Source organism: Thamnophis sirtalis, unplaced genomic scaffold, assembly GCF_051295495.1.
Source record: "Thamnophis sirtalis isolate CommonGarterSnake01/CBP01778 unplaced genomic scaffold, rThaSir2_p1.2 scaffold_1, whole genome shotgun sequence".
Taxonomy (NCBI): Eukaryota; Metazoa; Chordata; class Lepidosauria; order Squamata; family Natricidae; genus Thamnophis; species Thamnophis sirtalis.
In genome coordinates, this window is record NW_028261381.1 from 13,830,496 (window position 1) to 13,849,653 (window position 19,158).

At 39.1% G+C, this 19,158-nt stretch overlaps 1 protein-coding gene across 8 annotated transcripts; it reads left to right on the forward strand.

Annotated features, from left to right (window-relative positions):
• The first annotated feature begins 1,601 nt into the window (after nt 1–1,601).
• OSGEPL1 (O-sialoglycoprotein endopeptidase like 1) lies at nt 1,602–17,518 on the forward strand. Of its 8 annotated transcripts, none has more exons than XM_087707901.1 (10): nt 1,620–1,703; nt 4,315–4,494; nt 6,109–6,171; nt 7,314–7,561; nt 9,298–9,685; nt 10,121–10,325; nt 11,077–11,225; nt 13,055–13,185; nt 16,331–16,402; nt 17,327–17,518. In XM_087707901.1, exons 3-10 carry the CDS (start codon nt 6,157–6,159, stop codon nt 17,403–17,405), a joined length of 1,287 nt encoding a protein of 428 aa, XP_087564027.1. In that variant the 5' UTR covers nt 1,620–1,703; nt 4,315–4,494; nt 6,109–6,156; the 3' UTR covers nt 17,406–17,518. The 8 variants fall into 8 exon arrangements, with proteins under 8 accessions (XP_087564011.1, XP_087564027.1, XP_087564023.1 ...); XM_087707897.1 differs by having other exon boundaries at nt 1,620–1,698; nt 4,278–4,494; XM_087707891.1 differs by having other exon boundaries at nt 1,620–1,698.
• The last annotated feature ends 1,640 nt before the right edge of the window (nt 17,519–19,158 follow it).

A 19,158-nucleotide genomic window follows, 5' to 3' on the forward strand; every position in this document is an offset into this window, starting at 1 on the left:
GTGACTGAAGTTTTGAATTTAACTTGGAATACTGCAGGCTGGCCAGCACCATCAAAAGACCAACCTTGTCTTGATTATCTATGACAATTTGATATTCTTTGATATTTGATATGCTTTTCCACATTTAGAAAACTATGCTCAGATCAACACAACTTGGGGTGCATTGTAGTTTTTATCTTTACTTGTCTAGATAAACACCTTGTAGCGCCAATAACAATAGGTGTGAATTAATTGCTAGGATGGGATCAAGACTTATTTTGCCAATTCAAGACTTTCTACAAGGAGAACGTCATAGAGGAACTTTTGTATATAAGAGAATGTAAGGATTTCAAAGGGGATGCAGTAGCTCAGTGGCTAAGACACTGAGCTTGTTGATCAGTTCGGCAGTTCGAATCCCTAGCGCCATGTAACAGAGTGAGCTCCCGTTACTTGTCCCAGCTTCTGCCAACCTAGCAGTTCAAAAGCATTTAAAAATGCAAGTAGAAAAATATGAACCACCTTTGGTGGGAAGGTAACAGCATTCCCTGCGCCTTTGGCGTTTAGTCATGCCGGCCACATGACCACAGAGACGTCTTTGGACAGTGCTGGCTCTTAGGTTTTGAACGGAAATGAACGCCGCCCAGTAGAGTTGGAAACGACTAGCATATATATGCAAGGGGAACCTTTACTTTTTTAACCTAAGGATTCAAAATCTAACTGGACAGGTTTATATGCTCGATGTTTTCATAGCAGTGCTCATTTGGAGCACTTAATGGTTCTGTGGAAAGGAACCATGGGGCAGCTTTATGATTTATAAATCCTGTTATAAAACTTACCTCTATCAACCCAACTGGTTGTCACTTATTAAACAGACCAGTTTAATATAATATGAAGGTGCTGGAGATTCTAATCAGTTTGGATAACACAATGCATCAAGCTCATTTTGCCCTAGCATGTTACAGAAACTCAGCACACGTAATGGCTTAGTGAAAATTAAATTAAAATTAAATCACATAAATTAAAAAAATCATGTCAATTGGAGAAAACATGGATCTGTAAGGCATTGGTCCACATGTGAAGATAGCTATAAGACAGCAACAGTCTGATGCTGCAACAGCTGGCCCTTATTGTTGAAAACATTACGATAGCAGATCACAGACCACTACAGAGTGGAAGTGGAAATCGAAGTTATGGCATCCACAATCGATCTACTTTTTGTATCTTGGCTCCCCGGCCATTCAAAACAAAACAAAACACGCAAGCGTCGCCTACAATTACGCGTCGAAAGCGACTATGCGTGGAACCTCTCCATCACTGCCCATATTTTTGTTTTGTTTTGTTATGGCTTCGTTCGGAAAGGCGTATCTAATCCCAATCAAAGGTAATCGTCAATTTTACTATGCCCTCTTCCCCTTCTCAAAGCAAGCGTCCTATGAAATGCAAGCGGTCTACGTCCACCAAACCGGAAATGTAGGGCGTTTGCCACTCTGAACCACCCTCTTTACCCTTGCCACCTCTTCTGAAACTGAGAGGTTGGGGGGTGTGGGGGGAAGGGTTCCATGGCTTGTTTTGTAATTCGATTGGCCGTCGTCCCTCACGTGACCATGGCTCTTCCGAAGCTCGGGCCATCTCCCCCCCCCTCTCCCCGCACATGGCCGGAACCGAAGGGGGAAAAAAATTTCTTCCGTGGAGGCCGTACAATGAGCGGGTGCCCCAAGGGTGAGGTGAATATGCGGCGGGCAGGGGTTGGAGGTGGAGGAGGGCGTTCGGCCGAGAAAGACTTCGGAAACGGAGCAAGTGCTTTTGATGGCTAGGGATGCCCCTCTTGCTAAATGCAAGCTTATTCCGTAGGACGCCTCCGGGAAGCAAGGAGCTAACCTGAATGTAGGTTGAAATCCATGAACCACGTGCTGGAGAATCCGCACTGCACTCTAGCACAGTGTTTCTCAACCTTGGCCACTTGAAGATGTCTGGACTTCAACTCCCAGAATTCCCCAGCCAGCGAATGCTGGCTGGGGAATTCTGGGAGTTGAAGTCCAGGCATCTTCAAGTTGCCAAGGTTGAGAAACACTGCTCTAGCATGTGCTTCCTATCTAGGTGCGATACAACCCTGCCTTTTTAAAAATTGTTTTAATATGATGCCAAATAAAATAATCCCATCTCGGATGTTCCTTGGGGGAGGGATGGAGGCGTTCCCGAGGCAGCGTTCTTTCCGCGCTTCTTAAATAACAGCTGCTTGAGCGCATTCTCTACCCAGTATCATGCTAATTTCATGTACTGCTTCCCACGTACAGGTATCTTGAGATAGAATTGGATTGAATTCGTTGTTGGCCAAGTGTGATTGGGCCCACAAGGAATTTGTCTTTGGTGCATATGTTCTCAAGTGTACACAAAGAAAAATAAAATAGAATACATTCATCAAGAACCATAAGATACAACAAGGAGAGAAGGGAAAGGAGAGGAGGAAGGAAGAAAGGAGAGAAGAAAGAGAAGAAAGGGGGGTAGGAAGGAGGGAGGGAAGGAGGGAGGGAAGCAAGGAGGGAAGGAAGGAGAGAAGAAAGGAGCGAAGGAAGGAGAGAAGAAAGGGAAGGAAGGAGGGAAGGAAGGAGGGAATGTAGGAGAGAAGGAAGGAGGAAAGGAAGGGGGAAACGAAGGAGAGAAGGAGAAAAGAAAGGAGGGAAGGAAAGAAGGAAGGAAGGAGGGAATGTAGGAGAGAAGGAAGGGGGGAAGGAAGGAGGAAAGGAAGAGGGAAATGAAGGAGAGAAGGAGAAAAGAAAGGAGGGAAGGAAAGAAGGAAGGAGGGAAGGAAGGAGGGATAACAATTAAACAATTGTAGTTAAATGGAGGTATAATGATGGTAATATGTATAAATATCTGAGTTAAAATACTTCAGTTAATATGAATTATGCTTGATGACTGTGGAAGAGATGCACGAAGGTCTTTTGAAACCAACTGATACACTTTCTACAGTATGTAAAAATGGAAGATTTTATGTGTTGTGTTTGTTTTGAAAAAAAATAAAATAAAATAATAATAATAAAAAAGACACAACACTTAGTGATAGTCATAGGTTACTGATAAGTAACCAAATTACACCAGGAAACAAATGAAACAATATAAATTTTAAAGATAACAAGCAACATGGTTATAGTCATAAGTGGAAAGAGATAGGTAATAGGAAAGAGAAAGGTAATAGGAAGGATGAGAAGAAGAATAGTAATACAGTCTTAGTAAATAGTTTGACAGTGTCGTGGGAATTAAGTGTTTAAAGTGATGGCATTCGGGGGGGGGGGAATTGTCCTTGTGTCTAGTTGTTATAGTGTGCAGTGCCCTATAGCGTCCTTTTGAGGGTAGAAGTTGAAACAATTTATGTCCAGGATGTGAGGGGTCTGTAGATATTTTCACAGCCCTCTTTTTGACTCTTGCAGTATACAAATCCTCGATGGAAGGCAGGTTGTTAGCAATTGTTTTTTCTGCAGTTCTAATTATCCTCTGAAGTCTGTGCCTGTCTTGTTTGGTTGCAGAGCCAAACTAGACAGTTATAGAGGTCCCTTAATTCTGACATTACTTTATAAGTAACTAAGGCAGCAAGTATACATAATACTCCTTCTGCCTCCTATTTCTCCCAGAAGAACCCTGTGAGATGAGTTGGGCTGAGAGAGAGCATGAGTGGCCCAAAACTACCCATCCAAATTTCATGTGTAAGGCAGACTTAGAACTCATAAGACTCCTGTTTTCTAGCCTGGTGCCTTAACCACTAGCTCTCCAGTTAAATTTACATTAATTTGAATCATTGAAATCAGAAAAAAGGAGTTCTTTATAATGTTTTTGGGGGCATTAGAAACTGTGAAGCATTGCTTAGTATATTTATTATATATTATCAGTCTATTCTTTTTTTCTGCACTTATGATTATTTTTCAGGCTTGCAAGGGCAAATAGATAAATGTTTTAAGAACCTGCTTGCTCACCATTACAGGGGGAAAGTAGCATTATGTTTTGTTTTGTTTTGTTTGGGATATAAATAAAATTTTAAAACACATGAAGCTGGTTTGTTTTTCTCCCTTCTTCCACATCTTACTTTTTGTTCCATGTACCATATTTAGAGTAAACAGGATGACTCTTTGAAGTTCATTTGTCACTTGAAAAAAATACAAACAAAAGGGACAATTAACAATATATATATTAAAAATTGCATTAGTTGAATACATTATCCTAATCCCTTTTTTCCTCTTGGTGTGGTAGCCTTTTATTTTCACGTATCTCAGTTTTAAGCTATAAATTAAACCTTGATTTTCTAGCACACGTACTTCTGGTTCCCATTCTGTTCCTGTGCAGAATACATCATCTTGAAAAATATCAAAACTGATTTTCATACAAATTGTCATTGGTTGTCCAATTCGTGACCCGACAAATACGCGCCCGACAAAACCGTGGCGAGAAAACCGCGATGTTGAAATTGCGCCCACAACAGCGGTCTGACAAAACCGCAGCCACAAAAGCACGATTACGGTTAAGGTAAGGGTTAGGGTTAGGGTTAGGGTTATGGATAGGGTTATTACGTTGTTTTTGTGTTGTTTGCTGATGGCACACTTTTGTCGGCGCGCTGTTGTCGGTGCGCTGTTGTGGGCGCGATTTTGACATCGTGGTTTTCTCGCCGCGGTTTTGTCGGCGCACATTTGTCCAATTCATTTGGAGACTATCAGGTTAAGAAGGCTCTGTTGGAAAATGCTGTTGTCATATAGATAATAGTGTACACCAGGAGTGGCAAACTCACAGCCCATGGGCTGGATACATCACGCACTGGCCATGTCCACCCACGTTTTAGCGAAGGGGGAAAAAGTTGCAATACATCATGTGACGACAAGTAACGATGTGAGTTTGACACCCCTGGTGTACACTCATAGAAATAGAAATTCAGTGGTTTTTAAAAGAAAAAAGCAACATATAGACATTAAAACAATTTAATAATGAGATTATGATCTAATTACCTTGTTTAAAACTAGTGGTTACAGGAAGCCTATGCTAAGATTGCTCAGAGTTTGCGCATACTCATTAAAACCATTGTATTCCTGCCATGAAGAAAAAGATATAATATTTCTAGCATGGATAATTCCTGTATTCACATTCAATTCTAATACTGTGTTTATAAATACTAATCTTGTAGTTTTTATGTTCATTATAATTGAAACCTGGCTTTAGTGGGAAACAGTTGTAAAAAAAAAACAATATTGATTTTAAAAAATCATGCATTTGTTATTTCTAATAATTAAAATTAACGTGCCCTGGGATTTCTGTGTAGTAGTGTGGTCATATGGAACAAAAACAAAATAAGATGGATTTGAACAACGTGTTAAGCCAAAATGTGCTTTGGGATTAGGATATATTTTAAAAGGAATATTAAAGGGTTTTATTTATTTGTTTTGGAAATCTATAAATTGGGTGTCCCAAAGGTGCTTTTTCAAAAGGCAAGTGGACTTTCTTTGTTTTACTTGAAGACATTTTGCTTCTCATCCAAGAAGTTTCTTCAGTTCTATAATGTCTTCAAGCAAAACAAAGAAAATCCAGTTGCCTTTTGAAAAAAAAAACACCTTCTAGGATAACCATGACCTGGCTGGATGACTGAGAACCTCCATAGACATATGAATTGGGTGGTGCTTGAAATCTAAATTATGTATGCATATGCACCTATTGTGGATATCAAGGTGGGGGAGGCTGTATGGCCTTTTTAAAAATTATCTTTCAGGACCATTGAATGTCAAAAACATATATTGAGACAGTTAAATAGGTGCTGATTTCAAATACAGAATCAGCACAATTCAGTTGCTGGTCTACTGCTGAAATCCCCCTTGTTGAATTTGCAATGTGTCAAAATCCAGTTCTGTAGGCATACTTTTTATATGACTATCTTAAAAGCATAAAAATAATATATGCAATAATTCAATAATAGTGTAATGGAAGTCACTATTGATTGTAACTGAACCCAAATTACCTGCAGCTGTCTTTGGATTTTCAGGCACTGTTGCAAAAATGAGAAATATGGAATTAAGCTATTTAATTCACTTTTATGGGAAAGTGCGTGAGAAATACTATTTTATGTAGATTTCTTATTTCAAATTTTGCCTATCTTAGGAGACTCTGAAATGCAACATGTGAATTCATAAAGCCTATTCGAAAACCATGGCTTGGACACAGGTAAATAACACTGTATATGGAATATTCTCAGTTATTTTTAAATGTTTACCTTATTCAGCTGATTTCAATGCTTAGTTTTTACATCTTATTGTAGATAGCAATATTTTCCATAGGGATGTAGATAGCAATATTTTCCATAGGGATGTCAGGTTTTATGTATAGGCTGCACTTCATGAAGGGCAGCCAACCCATTTCTAAAATTTTTTTACAGAATTCATTCCAAATGTAAGGTTTACAAAACGGGCCAAGTTTGTATGGATTTTGTGTTATATTATTTGTTGCTGTAACAATAAGGGCCCTAGATATTCAATTCAATTTTTTGCAACACTAGCAATAGCAACCTATATTTACTGTATTTACTAGTAGGAAGAATTATATTCCAATAACAGATTAGTACACTTCTGAGTGCAAGGAAATAAGGAGCCGAGGTGGCGCAGTGGTTAGAGTGCAGTACTGCAGGCCACTTCAACTGACTGCTAGGTGCAGTTCGGCAGTTCAAATCTCACCGGCTCAAGGTTGACTCAGCCTTCCATCCTTCCGAGGTTGGTGAAATGAGGACCCAGACTGTGGGGGCGATATGCTGACTCTGTAAACCGCTTAGAGAGGGCTAAAAGCCCTATGAAGCGGTATATAAGTCTAACTGCTATTGCTATTGCTAAATGACAGGAAAATGTTCCACAATTTTGAGGGAAGATATCTTGACTTCTGTTTAATGATTGGATTACAGGTAGTTTTTTTTACTTACAATCATAAGTGAGCACTAAGTTTATGTTGTTAAGCAAGCTAATTAAGTGAGTTTTGACCTATTTTACAAGATTTTTGTCACAGCTGTTAAGCAAATCACTGCGGTTGTTAAATAAATCACATGGTTGTTAAATGACTCCAGTTTCCCCTATTGACTTCGTTTATCAGAGGCTATCTGGCAAGGTTCCATATGTATCTTAGTTCTAAGTTCATTCAAAACATTTAGCATGCTATGTCTATGCTATTTATACCTGTTGTTGTATATCAGTCATAGCTTCCCTTTTAACCAAAAACAAAACAACTGCTTCGTGATTTCATCAGCATGAAACACACCTGAGTTTAAAATGTGTAGGAAACAGATTTTAGTAGATATTCTTCTAAAATTCATTTCTATACAGTTTCTTTCCAGGGGTCCTTATTTTCTGAAATCTTTAACAGCGCCCAGTTTGGGAAGAATATGGAAGATTCCTATATGTTCTTGGAATAATTATTTAAGAAAGGTCTCCTTTCACGTTGGCAAATCTGTTTCTACTAAAATAGTTCTGGGAATAGAAACCAGCTGTGATGATACAGGAGCTGCTGTGGTAGATGAAACTGGTAGCATTTTAGGAGAAGCATTACATTCTCAAACTGATGTTCATTTAAAGTAAGTAATTCTTATTGTGGGTAAAAATATGTTTCAGTTGCTATAATTTGCCTAACTGTGTTGCTATTTGTGTGGTGACTGCAGAGGTGGGTTCCTACCAGTTCGCACCTATTCGGTAGAACTGGTTCGTCAAATCTACTGAACCGGTTAGAAGAGGTTCCACCAAAAGACCCGGAAAGCAGGCCACACCTACAGAAGAGGTTCCAAAATTTTTTGAAACCCATCACTGGCAAGGATCTTGTAACTTGACAGCTTTAAGACTTGCATGTTTCAATGCCAGAGTTTCTGAATAGCTACTTGGACCGACCTAAGTACTAATTCATAATTTCATATCTGGTCACATGGGCGGCAAGCCACTCCCATCTGGTCACATGTGTGGCAAGCCACTCCCACAAAGGAGGCCACACCCACAGAGTAGGTTCCAACAATTTTTGAAACCCACCACTGGGTGACTGTGTGTACTGTATAAATATTGCCATTTTTATGTATTCTTTGCATTTTTTCTGTTTTGGAAATCTGATCCTACTTTGCTTTAGAATTAGGGCTTTGAGCTAGGAGTTTGAATCACTGAACCACTAAAGGCATCCAGAGAAAACATTTTATTAAAACTTAATAAAAAAAACTGTAAAATTTTATTTTATGCTGGTAAAAATTGATTTTTTAGAAAAGGAACATTACATGCTTATAGAATCCTCCTTTGGGAGCAAGGAGGAAGTACAGTTAAGGAAATTAAAACTTACCAATAAATGGAATATGAATTATTTTATATCATGTTTTATATCTCCATTCATAGATATCTGGAAAATGGCCTGTGGTTCATATTAGCAAATTATGTTAGGTTGCTGTCACCCTTTTTCTAGTTTTCTAGGTCATTCTCTTAATGACCGATAATTAATCTCAAGCTTCATTGCTGTTAGGGAAACTATACAGGTAGTCCTCAACTTAAGACCACAATTGAGCCCAAAATTTATATTGCTAAGTGAAAAATTAGTTAAGTGGGTTTTGCACCCTTTAATGACCTTTCTTGCCACATTTGTTAAGTGAATCACTGCAGTTGTTAAATTAATAATACAGTTGTTAAATGAATCTGGTTTCCCCATTGACTTTGCTTGTCAGAAGGACACAATAAGGGATCACATGACCCCGAGACAATGAAACTATCATAAATATGAGTCAGTTGTCAAGCATCCAAATGTAAATCATGTGACCATGGAGATGTTGCAACAGTCGTAAGTGTGAAAAATGGTCACAAGTCTCTTTCTTCAGGGCTGTTGCAACTTTGAACAGTCACTAAATGAATTGCTGTAAGTTGAGGAGTACCTGTACTGGCAGTATCTGTCAGAAGTGTAAAGATAATATTGCAGAACAATCAGGCAAGACGGGAGGGGGGGGAAGGTGACTGGCAGGACATCAACCCTTCTGCGCTATTATTAAATGAATCTGGGTCCTCATTTTTACCGACCTCGGAAGGATGGAAGGCGGAGTCAACCTTGAGCCTGGGGAGATTTGAACTGCAAAATTGCAGTCAGTTGGCAGTCAGCAGAAGTAGCCTACAATACTGCACTCTATGCCAACATATGCCAACATATAAAACATGTTGATTTAATTACAATAGTATTACATGTAAATTCTTATCAGTAATATATTAAGATGATATAGTATATAATATGATTATGTTATAAAATTATTAAAACCAGGCCTGTAGATTTCACATGCAGATGTGTGCTTCTAATTAGAACAGGTGGCATTATTCCTCCAGTAGCACAGCAGCTTCACCAAGAAAATATCGCAAGGGTAGTACAACATGCAGTCTCAGCCAGTGGCGTCAGCATGGAGGATATCTCGGCTGTTGCAACAACTGTGATGCCAGGACTTGCGTTGTGCCTTGGAATTGGATTGAAATACAGTTTAGAACTGGTGAAGAAGCATCAGAAACCTTTTATCCCTATCCATCATATGGAAGCACATGCGCTCACCGTCCGACTGACGGATCACGTCACATTTCCTTTTCTTGTCCTTTTACTCTCGGGGGGTCATTGTATACTGGCAGTAGCACAAGGAGTTTCAGATTTTCTTCTCCTTGGACAAACAAAGGACATCGCACCAGGGGACATGCTTGACAAGGTGATTCATTTTAATATAGATTATTGACATATCAACATTTTTAAGATGAGATTTTTTTTGAGTGATATACTGAGGCACCATCTAAAAGTTGAGTAGGGCTGGTACACTGTCAGGGTGTCTGCTGCATGACTACTATTAGGACATAACCCAGGAGTAAACACAGACTTGCCATAGGTTCGCCATCACAGATCTATCAATTTCTTTTTTTAAAAAATGATTAATTTTATTGACATAAGTCAGCACAGTTCATTTATATATGAAGCATATTCACTTGTGCTGCAACATGAAAATCCACATCACTTACTTTGTCAAAACTACATGTTGGATAAGCTAATAAGAAAGATTGCTTAAAAAAATTAATGTTGTAAACTTGAAATGAAATATTTCTTGAATCTGTTGTGAACAGATATATTTTTCTCTTCCTTTTTTTTTAAGGTAGCTAGAAGTCTTTCTTTACATAATCATCCAGAGTGCTCTGGCATGACTGGTGGGAGAGCAATAGAAACCTTGGCTCAGCAGGGTGACATTCTGCGATACAAATTCACAATCCCCATGCAGCGATACCGTGATTGCACCTTCTCTTTTGGTGGTCTGCGAAGCCAAATCACTAGAAAGATTTCAAAAGAAGAAAAGGCAGAAGGTATTTGCCCAAAGAGTCACAAACTGTATGGGTTTCAGTGGTGGGTTCTGGATCCCGTTGCAGTAACCAGTACAGTGCAATGGAGCTGGGCGTCTACCACATGAACGCATGCAGTGTGTCATGCATATTTACCACCTGTGACACTGTGACGCCTCCGTGATGCTCCAGCTGCTCGGCGGAGCATTGCGCAGGCGCAGTACACTCCGTGTGCGGAAGCCCCAAAAACCTCAAATACCGGTAAAGAACGCGGGGGGACAGGGGGCCCTCTAAAGCACCGTACCAGAATGGTACCTGGTGCTCCTGGCAGGCAATGGTACGCCGGTACTGGGGAGTACTGTTCGTAACCCACCACTGCATGTCCTGTGCTTTGAAAAAAATCTTAAAGGTAAAGGTTCCCCTCGCACATATTTGCTGGTTGTTCCCGACTCTAGGGTGGGGGGGGCAGTGCTTATCCTTGTTTCAAAGCTGAAGAGGCAGCACTGTCTGAAGATGTCTCTATGGTCATGTGGCCAGCATAACTAAACACCAAAGGTGCACGGAACACTGTTACCTTCCCACCAAAGGTGGTCCTTATTTTTTCTACTTGCATTTTTACATGCTTTCAAACTGCTAGGTTGGCAGAAACTGGGACAAGTAATGGGAGCTCACTCCATTATGTAGCGCTAGGGATTCGAACCGCTGAATTGCCGACCTTCTGATTGATAAACTCAGCATCTTAGCCACTGATCTTATCTGATGGTAATTCCTGCAGGCCTTCAGGAAGGGCAACATCTCTCCTGTCTTCCGGACATTGCCGCGGCAGCCCTGTATACCATGACTGTTCACATTGTTGAGCGAACCCATCGGGCTATTCTCTTCTGCAAAGAGAAAGGAATCATACCCCCAGGGAAAGAAACTTTGGTAAGTTCTGTGTGAAGGTTACACCTTTCATTATCTCAGATTCTAAGACTGACTGCTTCTTGATCGTGGAAAATAGTAAACTGGCCAAGGAACAGACTTCAAGTAAGATCAGGATTTGCTACCATGAAGGAGGTAAAATATTCCAGGACTGAACTCTGCTTACAGTTGGGAGAAATTAGTTTGAAGAGAGACTGTTTGGCTGCAGATATTCCTTAATTGCATCCTGGGCATTATAGCCTTGCTCTCACTGCTCTGCATCTCTTGTTCACCAGCATTCATTGCCTGCACAGGAATATTGATTGGGAATTTTCATTCCTATTTTAGGTTCATTTTGGTATCAAGTATCTTTTAAAAAAAAACAAAAAACTCCTAATATATAAAGTACCAGATTGGTTATGATATTAAAAACAAAACCTTCCAGGGATTCTGTTTAAGAAATAACTTCTTTTTCACATGTTAAAACAAAATGAGCTTAATTGCGATTATCTGTTAGAAAGTTCTTATTTCAGAGGCTTCATTTCTCTTTGGGGGAAAAATTGTTTAATTTAAGCAATAAATCCTAATAAGACATCAGAATTTCATTTTTAATGTGTGCCAGTGTGATCACAGAACAAAGCAACAATAAAGATTGTCCTGTCCTATCCTATCCTACCCTTCCCAAAGCAATAGAAACATCAATAGCACTTAGACTTATATACCCCTTTATAGTGTTTTATAGCCTTCTCTAAGCAGTTTACAGAGTCAGCATATTGCAGCCAACAATCTGGGTCCTCATTGTACCCACCTTGGAAGGGTGGAAAGCTGAGTCAACCTTGAGCCTGGTGAGATGAACTGCTAACTTGTAGGCAGCCGGCAGGCAGCAGAAGTAGCTTGTAGTACTGCACTCTAACCACTGCATCACTGTGGCTCATCCTATCCTATATTGTCCTGTGTTGTCCTATCCTAATATCCAAAGAATTTTAAACAGTCCAGCCCTGGCTAGAGTATCAAGGAAAGCATGGAGAATCATCCATGTTGTATTGAGACTTTCAGGGGAGATGATAGTTTAAAGCAAAAGCTCATCAATTTTTTATCTGCTCCAAGAGACTAATGTAATTGTGATTTATAGCTATTTGAAGAGATTGTCAATGAACCAAGCATTATTGATTTGTGAAGCTTTGGCTATTTCCATCCTGGAGTTTGATGAATTAGTACATTTGTCATTATTTAGCTCCATACTACAATTATTAAAATACATAAAGTGAAGAGCATTTGGATTCCTCCTCAATAAAACACAACAACTACCTTCTGTGGAATCATGTATGTTGACAATAGAATTGTTCTTCATTTAAGAAAAAATTTCAGACACGTCTGCATATTTGAAACGAAATAAAAGAATTTTTAATTAGAAAAAGAATATTAATGTCTTGATCTCCAAGGACATTTTATAGGACTTTAACAGGACTGGATTAGAAATAGTAGTGTAATCCAAATGCGAGTAAAGGAGAATAGATCTCCAGAAAATCCATGCTTCTAAGTAAATAAATAAATGGCTGGATTTTTTTCATAATTGCCAAATCTCATAGCAGTTCAGCAGACTTGTCTCTCCAAGAACTTGAGTAATCTCATGTGACAGCACTGAATTCTTCAAAATATGATTTCAGCAATTTAAATGTATATCTGTTGAGTTTCATAAGTATTGTGGCAACTGAGTTACCAACCGTGTGGTAATGAGGATTTACATTACAGCATAAAAGTTTATCTTTTTTCTCTATCATAAATAATTCTGAAAGACATGCACTAATAGACTATTTACTATTATGGGGTTTCTCTTTCAACTTTGTTTTCAGGTAGTTTCAGGAGGTGTCGCAAGTAACCAATATGTCCGTAGATCTCTGCAACTTCTAGCAGATGCTACTAATTTCACATTGGTTTGTCCACCTCCAAAGCTTTGCACTGACAATGGTGTTATGATTGCATGGTAAGGAAAAAAAAATTTCACTTTTGAAGGAGATGCATTATTGCAAAATGTTATGATTTATTTCCAAAGCATATCTGTAAGTCATAACAATTTTTATACGGGCAACATCATATACTTTGTGTGTGTGTGTGTGTGTGTGTGTGTGTATGTACATATAAATATAAATATGCATATACATATACATCATATACATATACATATATATTTGTTTTCTGAGGTTTTCGCGGGTGTTAGTATGTAGGTCTCTAGTTATTCGGGTTTTCTCCCGCGTAAAATTGGAGATGTCTTGGCGACGTTTCGACGAAGTCTCATTCGTCATCTTCAGGCTTGGTGCTTCCAGGAGTAATGTGAGATCTCGGCTGTTTCTTCCTTTTAACTGCCAGTGGGGGTTTGAACTGATTGGGTGGGAGCTTGGCTGTGTCCTGATTGGGTGGAGGTGTGTCTTGATTGGGTGGAGGTGTGTTCTCGCCAAGACATCTCCAATTTTACGCGGGAGAAAACCCGAATAACTAGAGACCTACCTACCTACCTACCTACCTACATACCTACATAACTACATACCTACATATACATATACATATACATATACATATACATATACATATACATATACATATACATATACATATACATATACATATACATATACATATACATATACATATACATATACATATACATATACATATACATATACATATACATATATATATATATATATATATATATATATATATATATGTTTTTGGGGAACAGATAGTCCTTGAGATACAACTGTAATGGAACCTGCCCATTATGATCACATGTCATAACAGTCTTGTAATGAAATGTTTCACCAAACAACCCCCCCATCCCTGCTCTCTTCAATGAATCATTAAACTAACATGTGGGTTGTTAAGTGGAGTGTGCGGTACCCTCTGGTTGAGGAGACAGTTGTAAGCCTAGCACAGGCCCAGGCCCTCCTGCCCTGGCCCTCCGAAGGCTTCCTACACCCTTGAGTTGTCCATGCTTCACTTCTCCCTCTTTGGGTCCTGACAGGAGTTTTCCCACTCCCACCCTCCATCATCTTAGGCCTAATTCCAACCATACCAGATTAAACATTCTTCTCACTCACCTTTCAATTACCTTTTGAAGAGTTTCAAGGCCTTCCAGAGGGCTGGAATAACTTGCTTCTTTGTGCAGCTGCATGGTAAGATTCTGAAAGTGGCCGCCATTTTTCCCCGCCCACAAAATTGCAGCTGCATTTGGGTGGTTGCCACATGGCTCAGGACAAACTGCTTCATTTTGCAAGCTCTGGACAGTGCTGCAGAAAGCTTTCTGCAGCAGTCAAAATCTTCTGCAGCACTTCAGACCTGTAAAGCATTTTGGCTGGCAGCTGCCATTTTGCCACAAGAGGGCAAGGCAAAATGGCAGCCACATTTGGATTGCCACTGTGCAGGCTGAGGACACATGGCCTGCCCTCCTTCCATAAAATGAGATCCAAAGAGCCTCAGAAGTGGTGCATGATGGGATTGTGGAATTCTGGGATGAGGGAGAGACAGGTCCTGAAGCATCCCTGGGGTGGGTTTTAAGGGCAAATGACTGCTGGGCTGTTGAAACTAAATATTTGAGATGCATTCCCTATATAGAATTGGTAAATATCTATAATTCATTATGCACCAAGGCCTCTCCAGCATCATAGTTTTCCAGAAAATGAGTGCTGTCTTTGCCTTTTTTGATAAAAAATGTGAAGAAATCAGAGGTTTATATTGCACGAAAGATGCCTCAGGTTCCTTCTTATAGACAAAATAATTAGATTACAGTATTTTTCGGAGTATAAGACGCACCGGAGTATAAGACGCAGCAAGGTTTTGAAGAGGCAAATTAAAAAAATGTAGGTAGATAGATAGAGGGATAGAGAGGGAGAGAAAAAGAGAGAAATACAGTAGATAGGTAGGGAGAGAGAGAGAGAGAGTAGTTAGGTAGGTAGATTAAGGGGGGGGAGAGAAATACAATAGGTAGGTAGGGAGAGAGAGAGGGGATAGGTAGGTAGGTAGGTAGATAAAGGGATAGAGAGAGAGAAATAGAGATAGATAGAGAAATACAGTAGGTAGGTAGGGAGAGAGAGTGTAGGTAGGTAGGGAGAGAGAGAAATAGAGAAATACAGTAGATAGGGAGAGAGCGAGTAGGTAGGTAGATAGAGGGATATATATATAGAGAAATACAGTAGGAAGGTAGGGAGAAAGTGTAGGTAGGTAGAGGGATAGATAGATGAAATAGAGAGAGAGAGAAGTACAGTAGATAGGGGGAGAGAGTAGGTAGGTAGATAAAGGGAGAGAGAGAGAAATAGAGAGAGAGGGAGAAATACAGTAGGTAGGGAGTGAGAGAGAGTAGGTAGTTAGGTAGATGTTTCCAGGTGTATTTATCCATGTGCTGGAGAAGGAAATCGCTGACAATCTGCAGCCCCTAAGACTTTGTTTCTCCTGGCACAGAACTTGATCAATGTAATTCTCATCAATCAGTTAAAGAGCTTTCCAAAAGGGAAAAAAAAAGTTTTTGCACTCTGCAAACCTCCCCAAAATGGCCCGTTTTTCACGAAAACGGGCCCGTTTTTTTCCCAATAAAAAGCATGAATAGCCTTGGGGGGGGGGTTGCAGAGTGCTCATGGGGTGGTGGAGGGGCAAAAACAAGCAAAAAATGGGCCATTTTTCATGAAAATGAGCCTGTTTTTTGTCAAAAAAAATTGCATACATAGCCTTATGGAGGCTTATAGAGTGCTGCTGGGGGCTGGGGGGGTGGGTCAAAAAATGGTCAGTTTTTTGCTTATTTCTGCCCTCCCCAGCCCCCAGGAACTCTCTGAAAGCCTCCATAAGACTATGCACGGCCATTTTGGTGAAGGGGCAGGGCTTCAGGAGGCAAAAAATGCTGTATTCGATGTATAAGACTCACCCAGATTTCCAGCCTCTTTTTTGAGGAAAAAAGGTGCGTCTTATACTCTGAAAAATACGGTAACAAGAATAATATCTAATGGACAATAAGACAGTATGGTTAAAGACTGCCAATACTTTTTTTGTGGCCAGTGTGATAAATCTTTGTATTCATTGTAAGATAACAGAGAAATGAAATAGTTTTACTTATGGTACTTGCATAAATATTTCGTTTATAGGAATGGAATTGAAAAGCTTTCTGCAGGATTAGATATCTTTCATAATGTAGAACATTTCAGATATGAACCAAAGTAAGTAGTAAATTATTTCATTGAACTTTTCTTGGTCTGCTTTATTGTCTATATGCTGCTCAAAATTAGAAAAAAATTGGGATTTAAAAAGGTGGTATATATTGCATTCTTTAAAAATGTACCTCCAAATCATTTCCCTTTGGAATCTCCAAGCTATGTTGGAACTCAACTTCTTTAGCCATTGTACATCTACAAAGCATGAGACTGGGGAAGGCTAAGATAATATATTTTCCTAAAAGAAAGGCCTGTTCAGGGTTACACATAAATTGCTATCCCTTTCCTTAGTCTAGGTTCTAGGTTGACAGTTTGTTTTTCCTTTAGATAGAATGTTCCATATTTGATCCGGAGCATTTGAATGTTATCTAAAAAGCTTGTAATATTAGGAAAACATGCCAAGTTTATTTTTGCACAATTATTACATATGATTAATAATTATTTGGCACAGAATATGTTCTTCCCTTATCAGATAGATTTTTAAAGACTTACCCTCTGATAAGATGGGTGGCCGATAGATTTAATAAACTAATAAATAAATCAGATTATTTTCCCTACATAATGTTCAAAATTGTAAAGTATTTCTTTTGCGAAACTAGTAAAAATAATATAATTATTATTTGAGAAAGAAATGCCTTTATCAAAAGTTGTAATGGTGTTCAGTGGTAAAATAGTGCTAGCACCAGTTGGTATGTTGAATGACAAAAAGGTATTTGCATAAATTGTAAACTGAGTTTGTAAATTGTAAAATAAAGAGAGGTGTATGTATTGTTTCAATGTGGTTTATTCAATTGTATAAATTTTTGTTTTCATTATATGTGAGAGGGTCTTAGAGAAGCCATAAATGCAAATATTTGTAATATATGATTAACTCTACGTTCTTGAATTTGTGTTATGTGTTTAATTATAGTGTTTTATGTTATCATTTAGAGCTCCACTTGGAACTGATATCTCAGAACAAGTAAAAGACGCTTTCATCAAAGTGCCAGCAATAAATCTAGCAGTATGATGTTTGGCATTTTTAAATTATTTGGAACAAAGTGAATGTCATTTTCAAAAAGTTTTTAATGGGGACTCCAGTGGTTTAATGGTAACTATTTGCAGAAATAAAAGGAATGGATGTTATGCATATTTGGTCCGAATTGAAAATAATACCCTCAAAAAAGAAGGGGGCGGAGGAGTAAGTAAGTAATTTACTTAAGTAATCTTGGTTTGCAAATTTCAGCTGAAATAAATCTTCAATATCTCACTCTTTCACCCAATATAAATGAGCACGTCAGTCTTTACATCTGTTTATATATGTATTAAAGTGGATATAACTGCTATAAGCTACTTTCCAGAAAGTATAGAGCAGGGGTATCAAACTGGTCAGATACGTCACGCATAGGCCATGCCTACCCCACTCCGCAAAGGGAAAAATGTCACATCACGGCAACACCGTGACACATCATGGTGTCAACGCAAGTTTGACACCTGTGGTGTATAGGCATGACAAAAAAAGTCACTTTGGTTCAATTAGTAACTAATAATTAGTTGCTTGTAAAATAAGGTTCTCTCTTTATCAAATGGATTGATCTCTATCAATATAAATATTGTTTCTCTTGGATGAAAATGATTCCAACACACAGAAATTGACAAATGTATGCACAAATAAGACAGAGTCTTATTTTCTTTTGACCCCTGAAATAAGAGCTTGTCCTTATTTTTGGGGAGGTCTTATTATTTTTGAGGTGCAGGAGGCAGCAAGCGTGGTCACCTCATGGCTGCTCCTCTGTTGCAATATTTTCAGGAAGGGCTTATTTTGTGGGGAGGGCTTATTTTAGCACATGCGCTCAAAAGCTCGATTGGGCTTATTATCCAGGGAGGTCTTATTTTCAGGGAAACAATGTTTTTCTTTCCCTTCTTCCAAACAAAAACAGCTAAAAGGTTAAGGGGCGGGGGGGGGGAGGAAGGAAATAGAATGAAAAGAAGGAATAGCTACAATGGTGAGAAGAGTGAAAATACTGTAGATGGAGATGTGAGTACAGGTAATCCTTGACTTACAGCCATTTTTGTTTAGTGACCAAAGTTACAACAGCAGTGACAAAAGTGACTTATGGCCATTTTTCACACTTATGATGGGGCAGCATCCCTGTGGTCATATGTTCAAAACTCAGATGCTTGGCAACTGGCATGTATTTATGGCACTTGCAGTGCCTTGGACTCATATCAGTGGTGGGATTCAGCCAGTTCACACCTATTCGGGAGAACCGGTTGGTAACTTTCTAAGCAGTTCGGAGAACCAGTTGTTGGAAGAAATCTTCTGTTTTTTTCCCACTTTGCAGGGCTAATCCTGTAAGGAAGGCAGGAAGGAAACATTCTGGTGTTGTTTCTAGCCTAATCTTTATTGCCCTGCTTACAGAAACTGCCTCTCTAGTTAACCCTTATTACATTGTAACAGCTAAGGCGCCCATCAACGTGAGTGATGTTGAGTTGGCCATGCCCACCTTGTAACATGACCACCAAGCCCCACCTACCTTGCTGGTCATTAGGGCAGAGAACCGGTTGTTAAATTATTTGAAACCCACCACTGACTCATAGGATCATCTTTTGCGACCTTTTGACAAACAAAGTTAATGCGGAAGCCAGATTCACTTAACGACTGTTACTAACTGAACAATGCAGTGATTCACTTAATAAACTGTGGCAAGGAGTGTTGTAAAATGGGGCATAACTCAATAATTGCCTTGCTTAGCAACATACATTTTGGGCTCAACTGTGAT

Bases quoted from the DNA above. Each gene is read 5' to 3' on its own strand.
- OSGEPL1 (XM_087707885.1), top strand. The intron at 9,686-10,120 runs GTGATTCATTTT...TTTTTTTTTAAG, and splicing joins CAGGGGACATGCTTGACAAG to GTAGCTAGAAGTCTTTCTTT. The intron at 11,226-13,054 runs GTAAGTTCTGTG...CTTTGTTTTCAG, and splicing joins CCCCAGGGAAAGAAACTTTG to GTAGTTTCAGGAGGTGTCGC.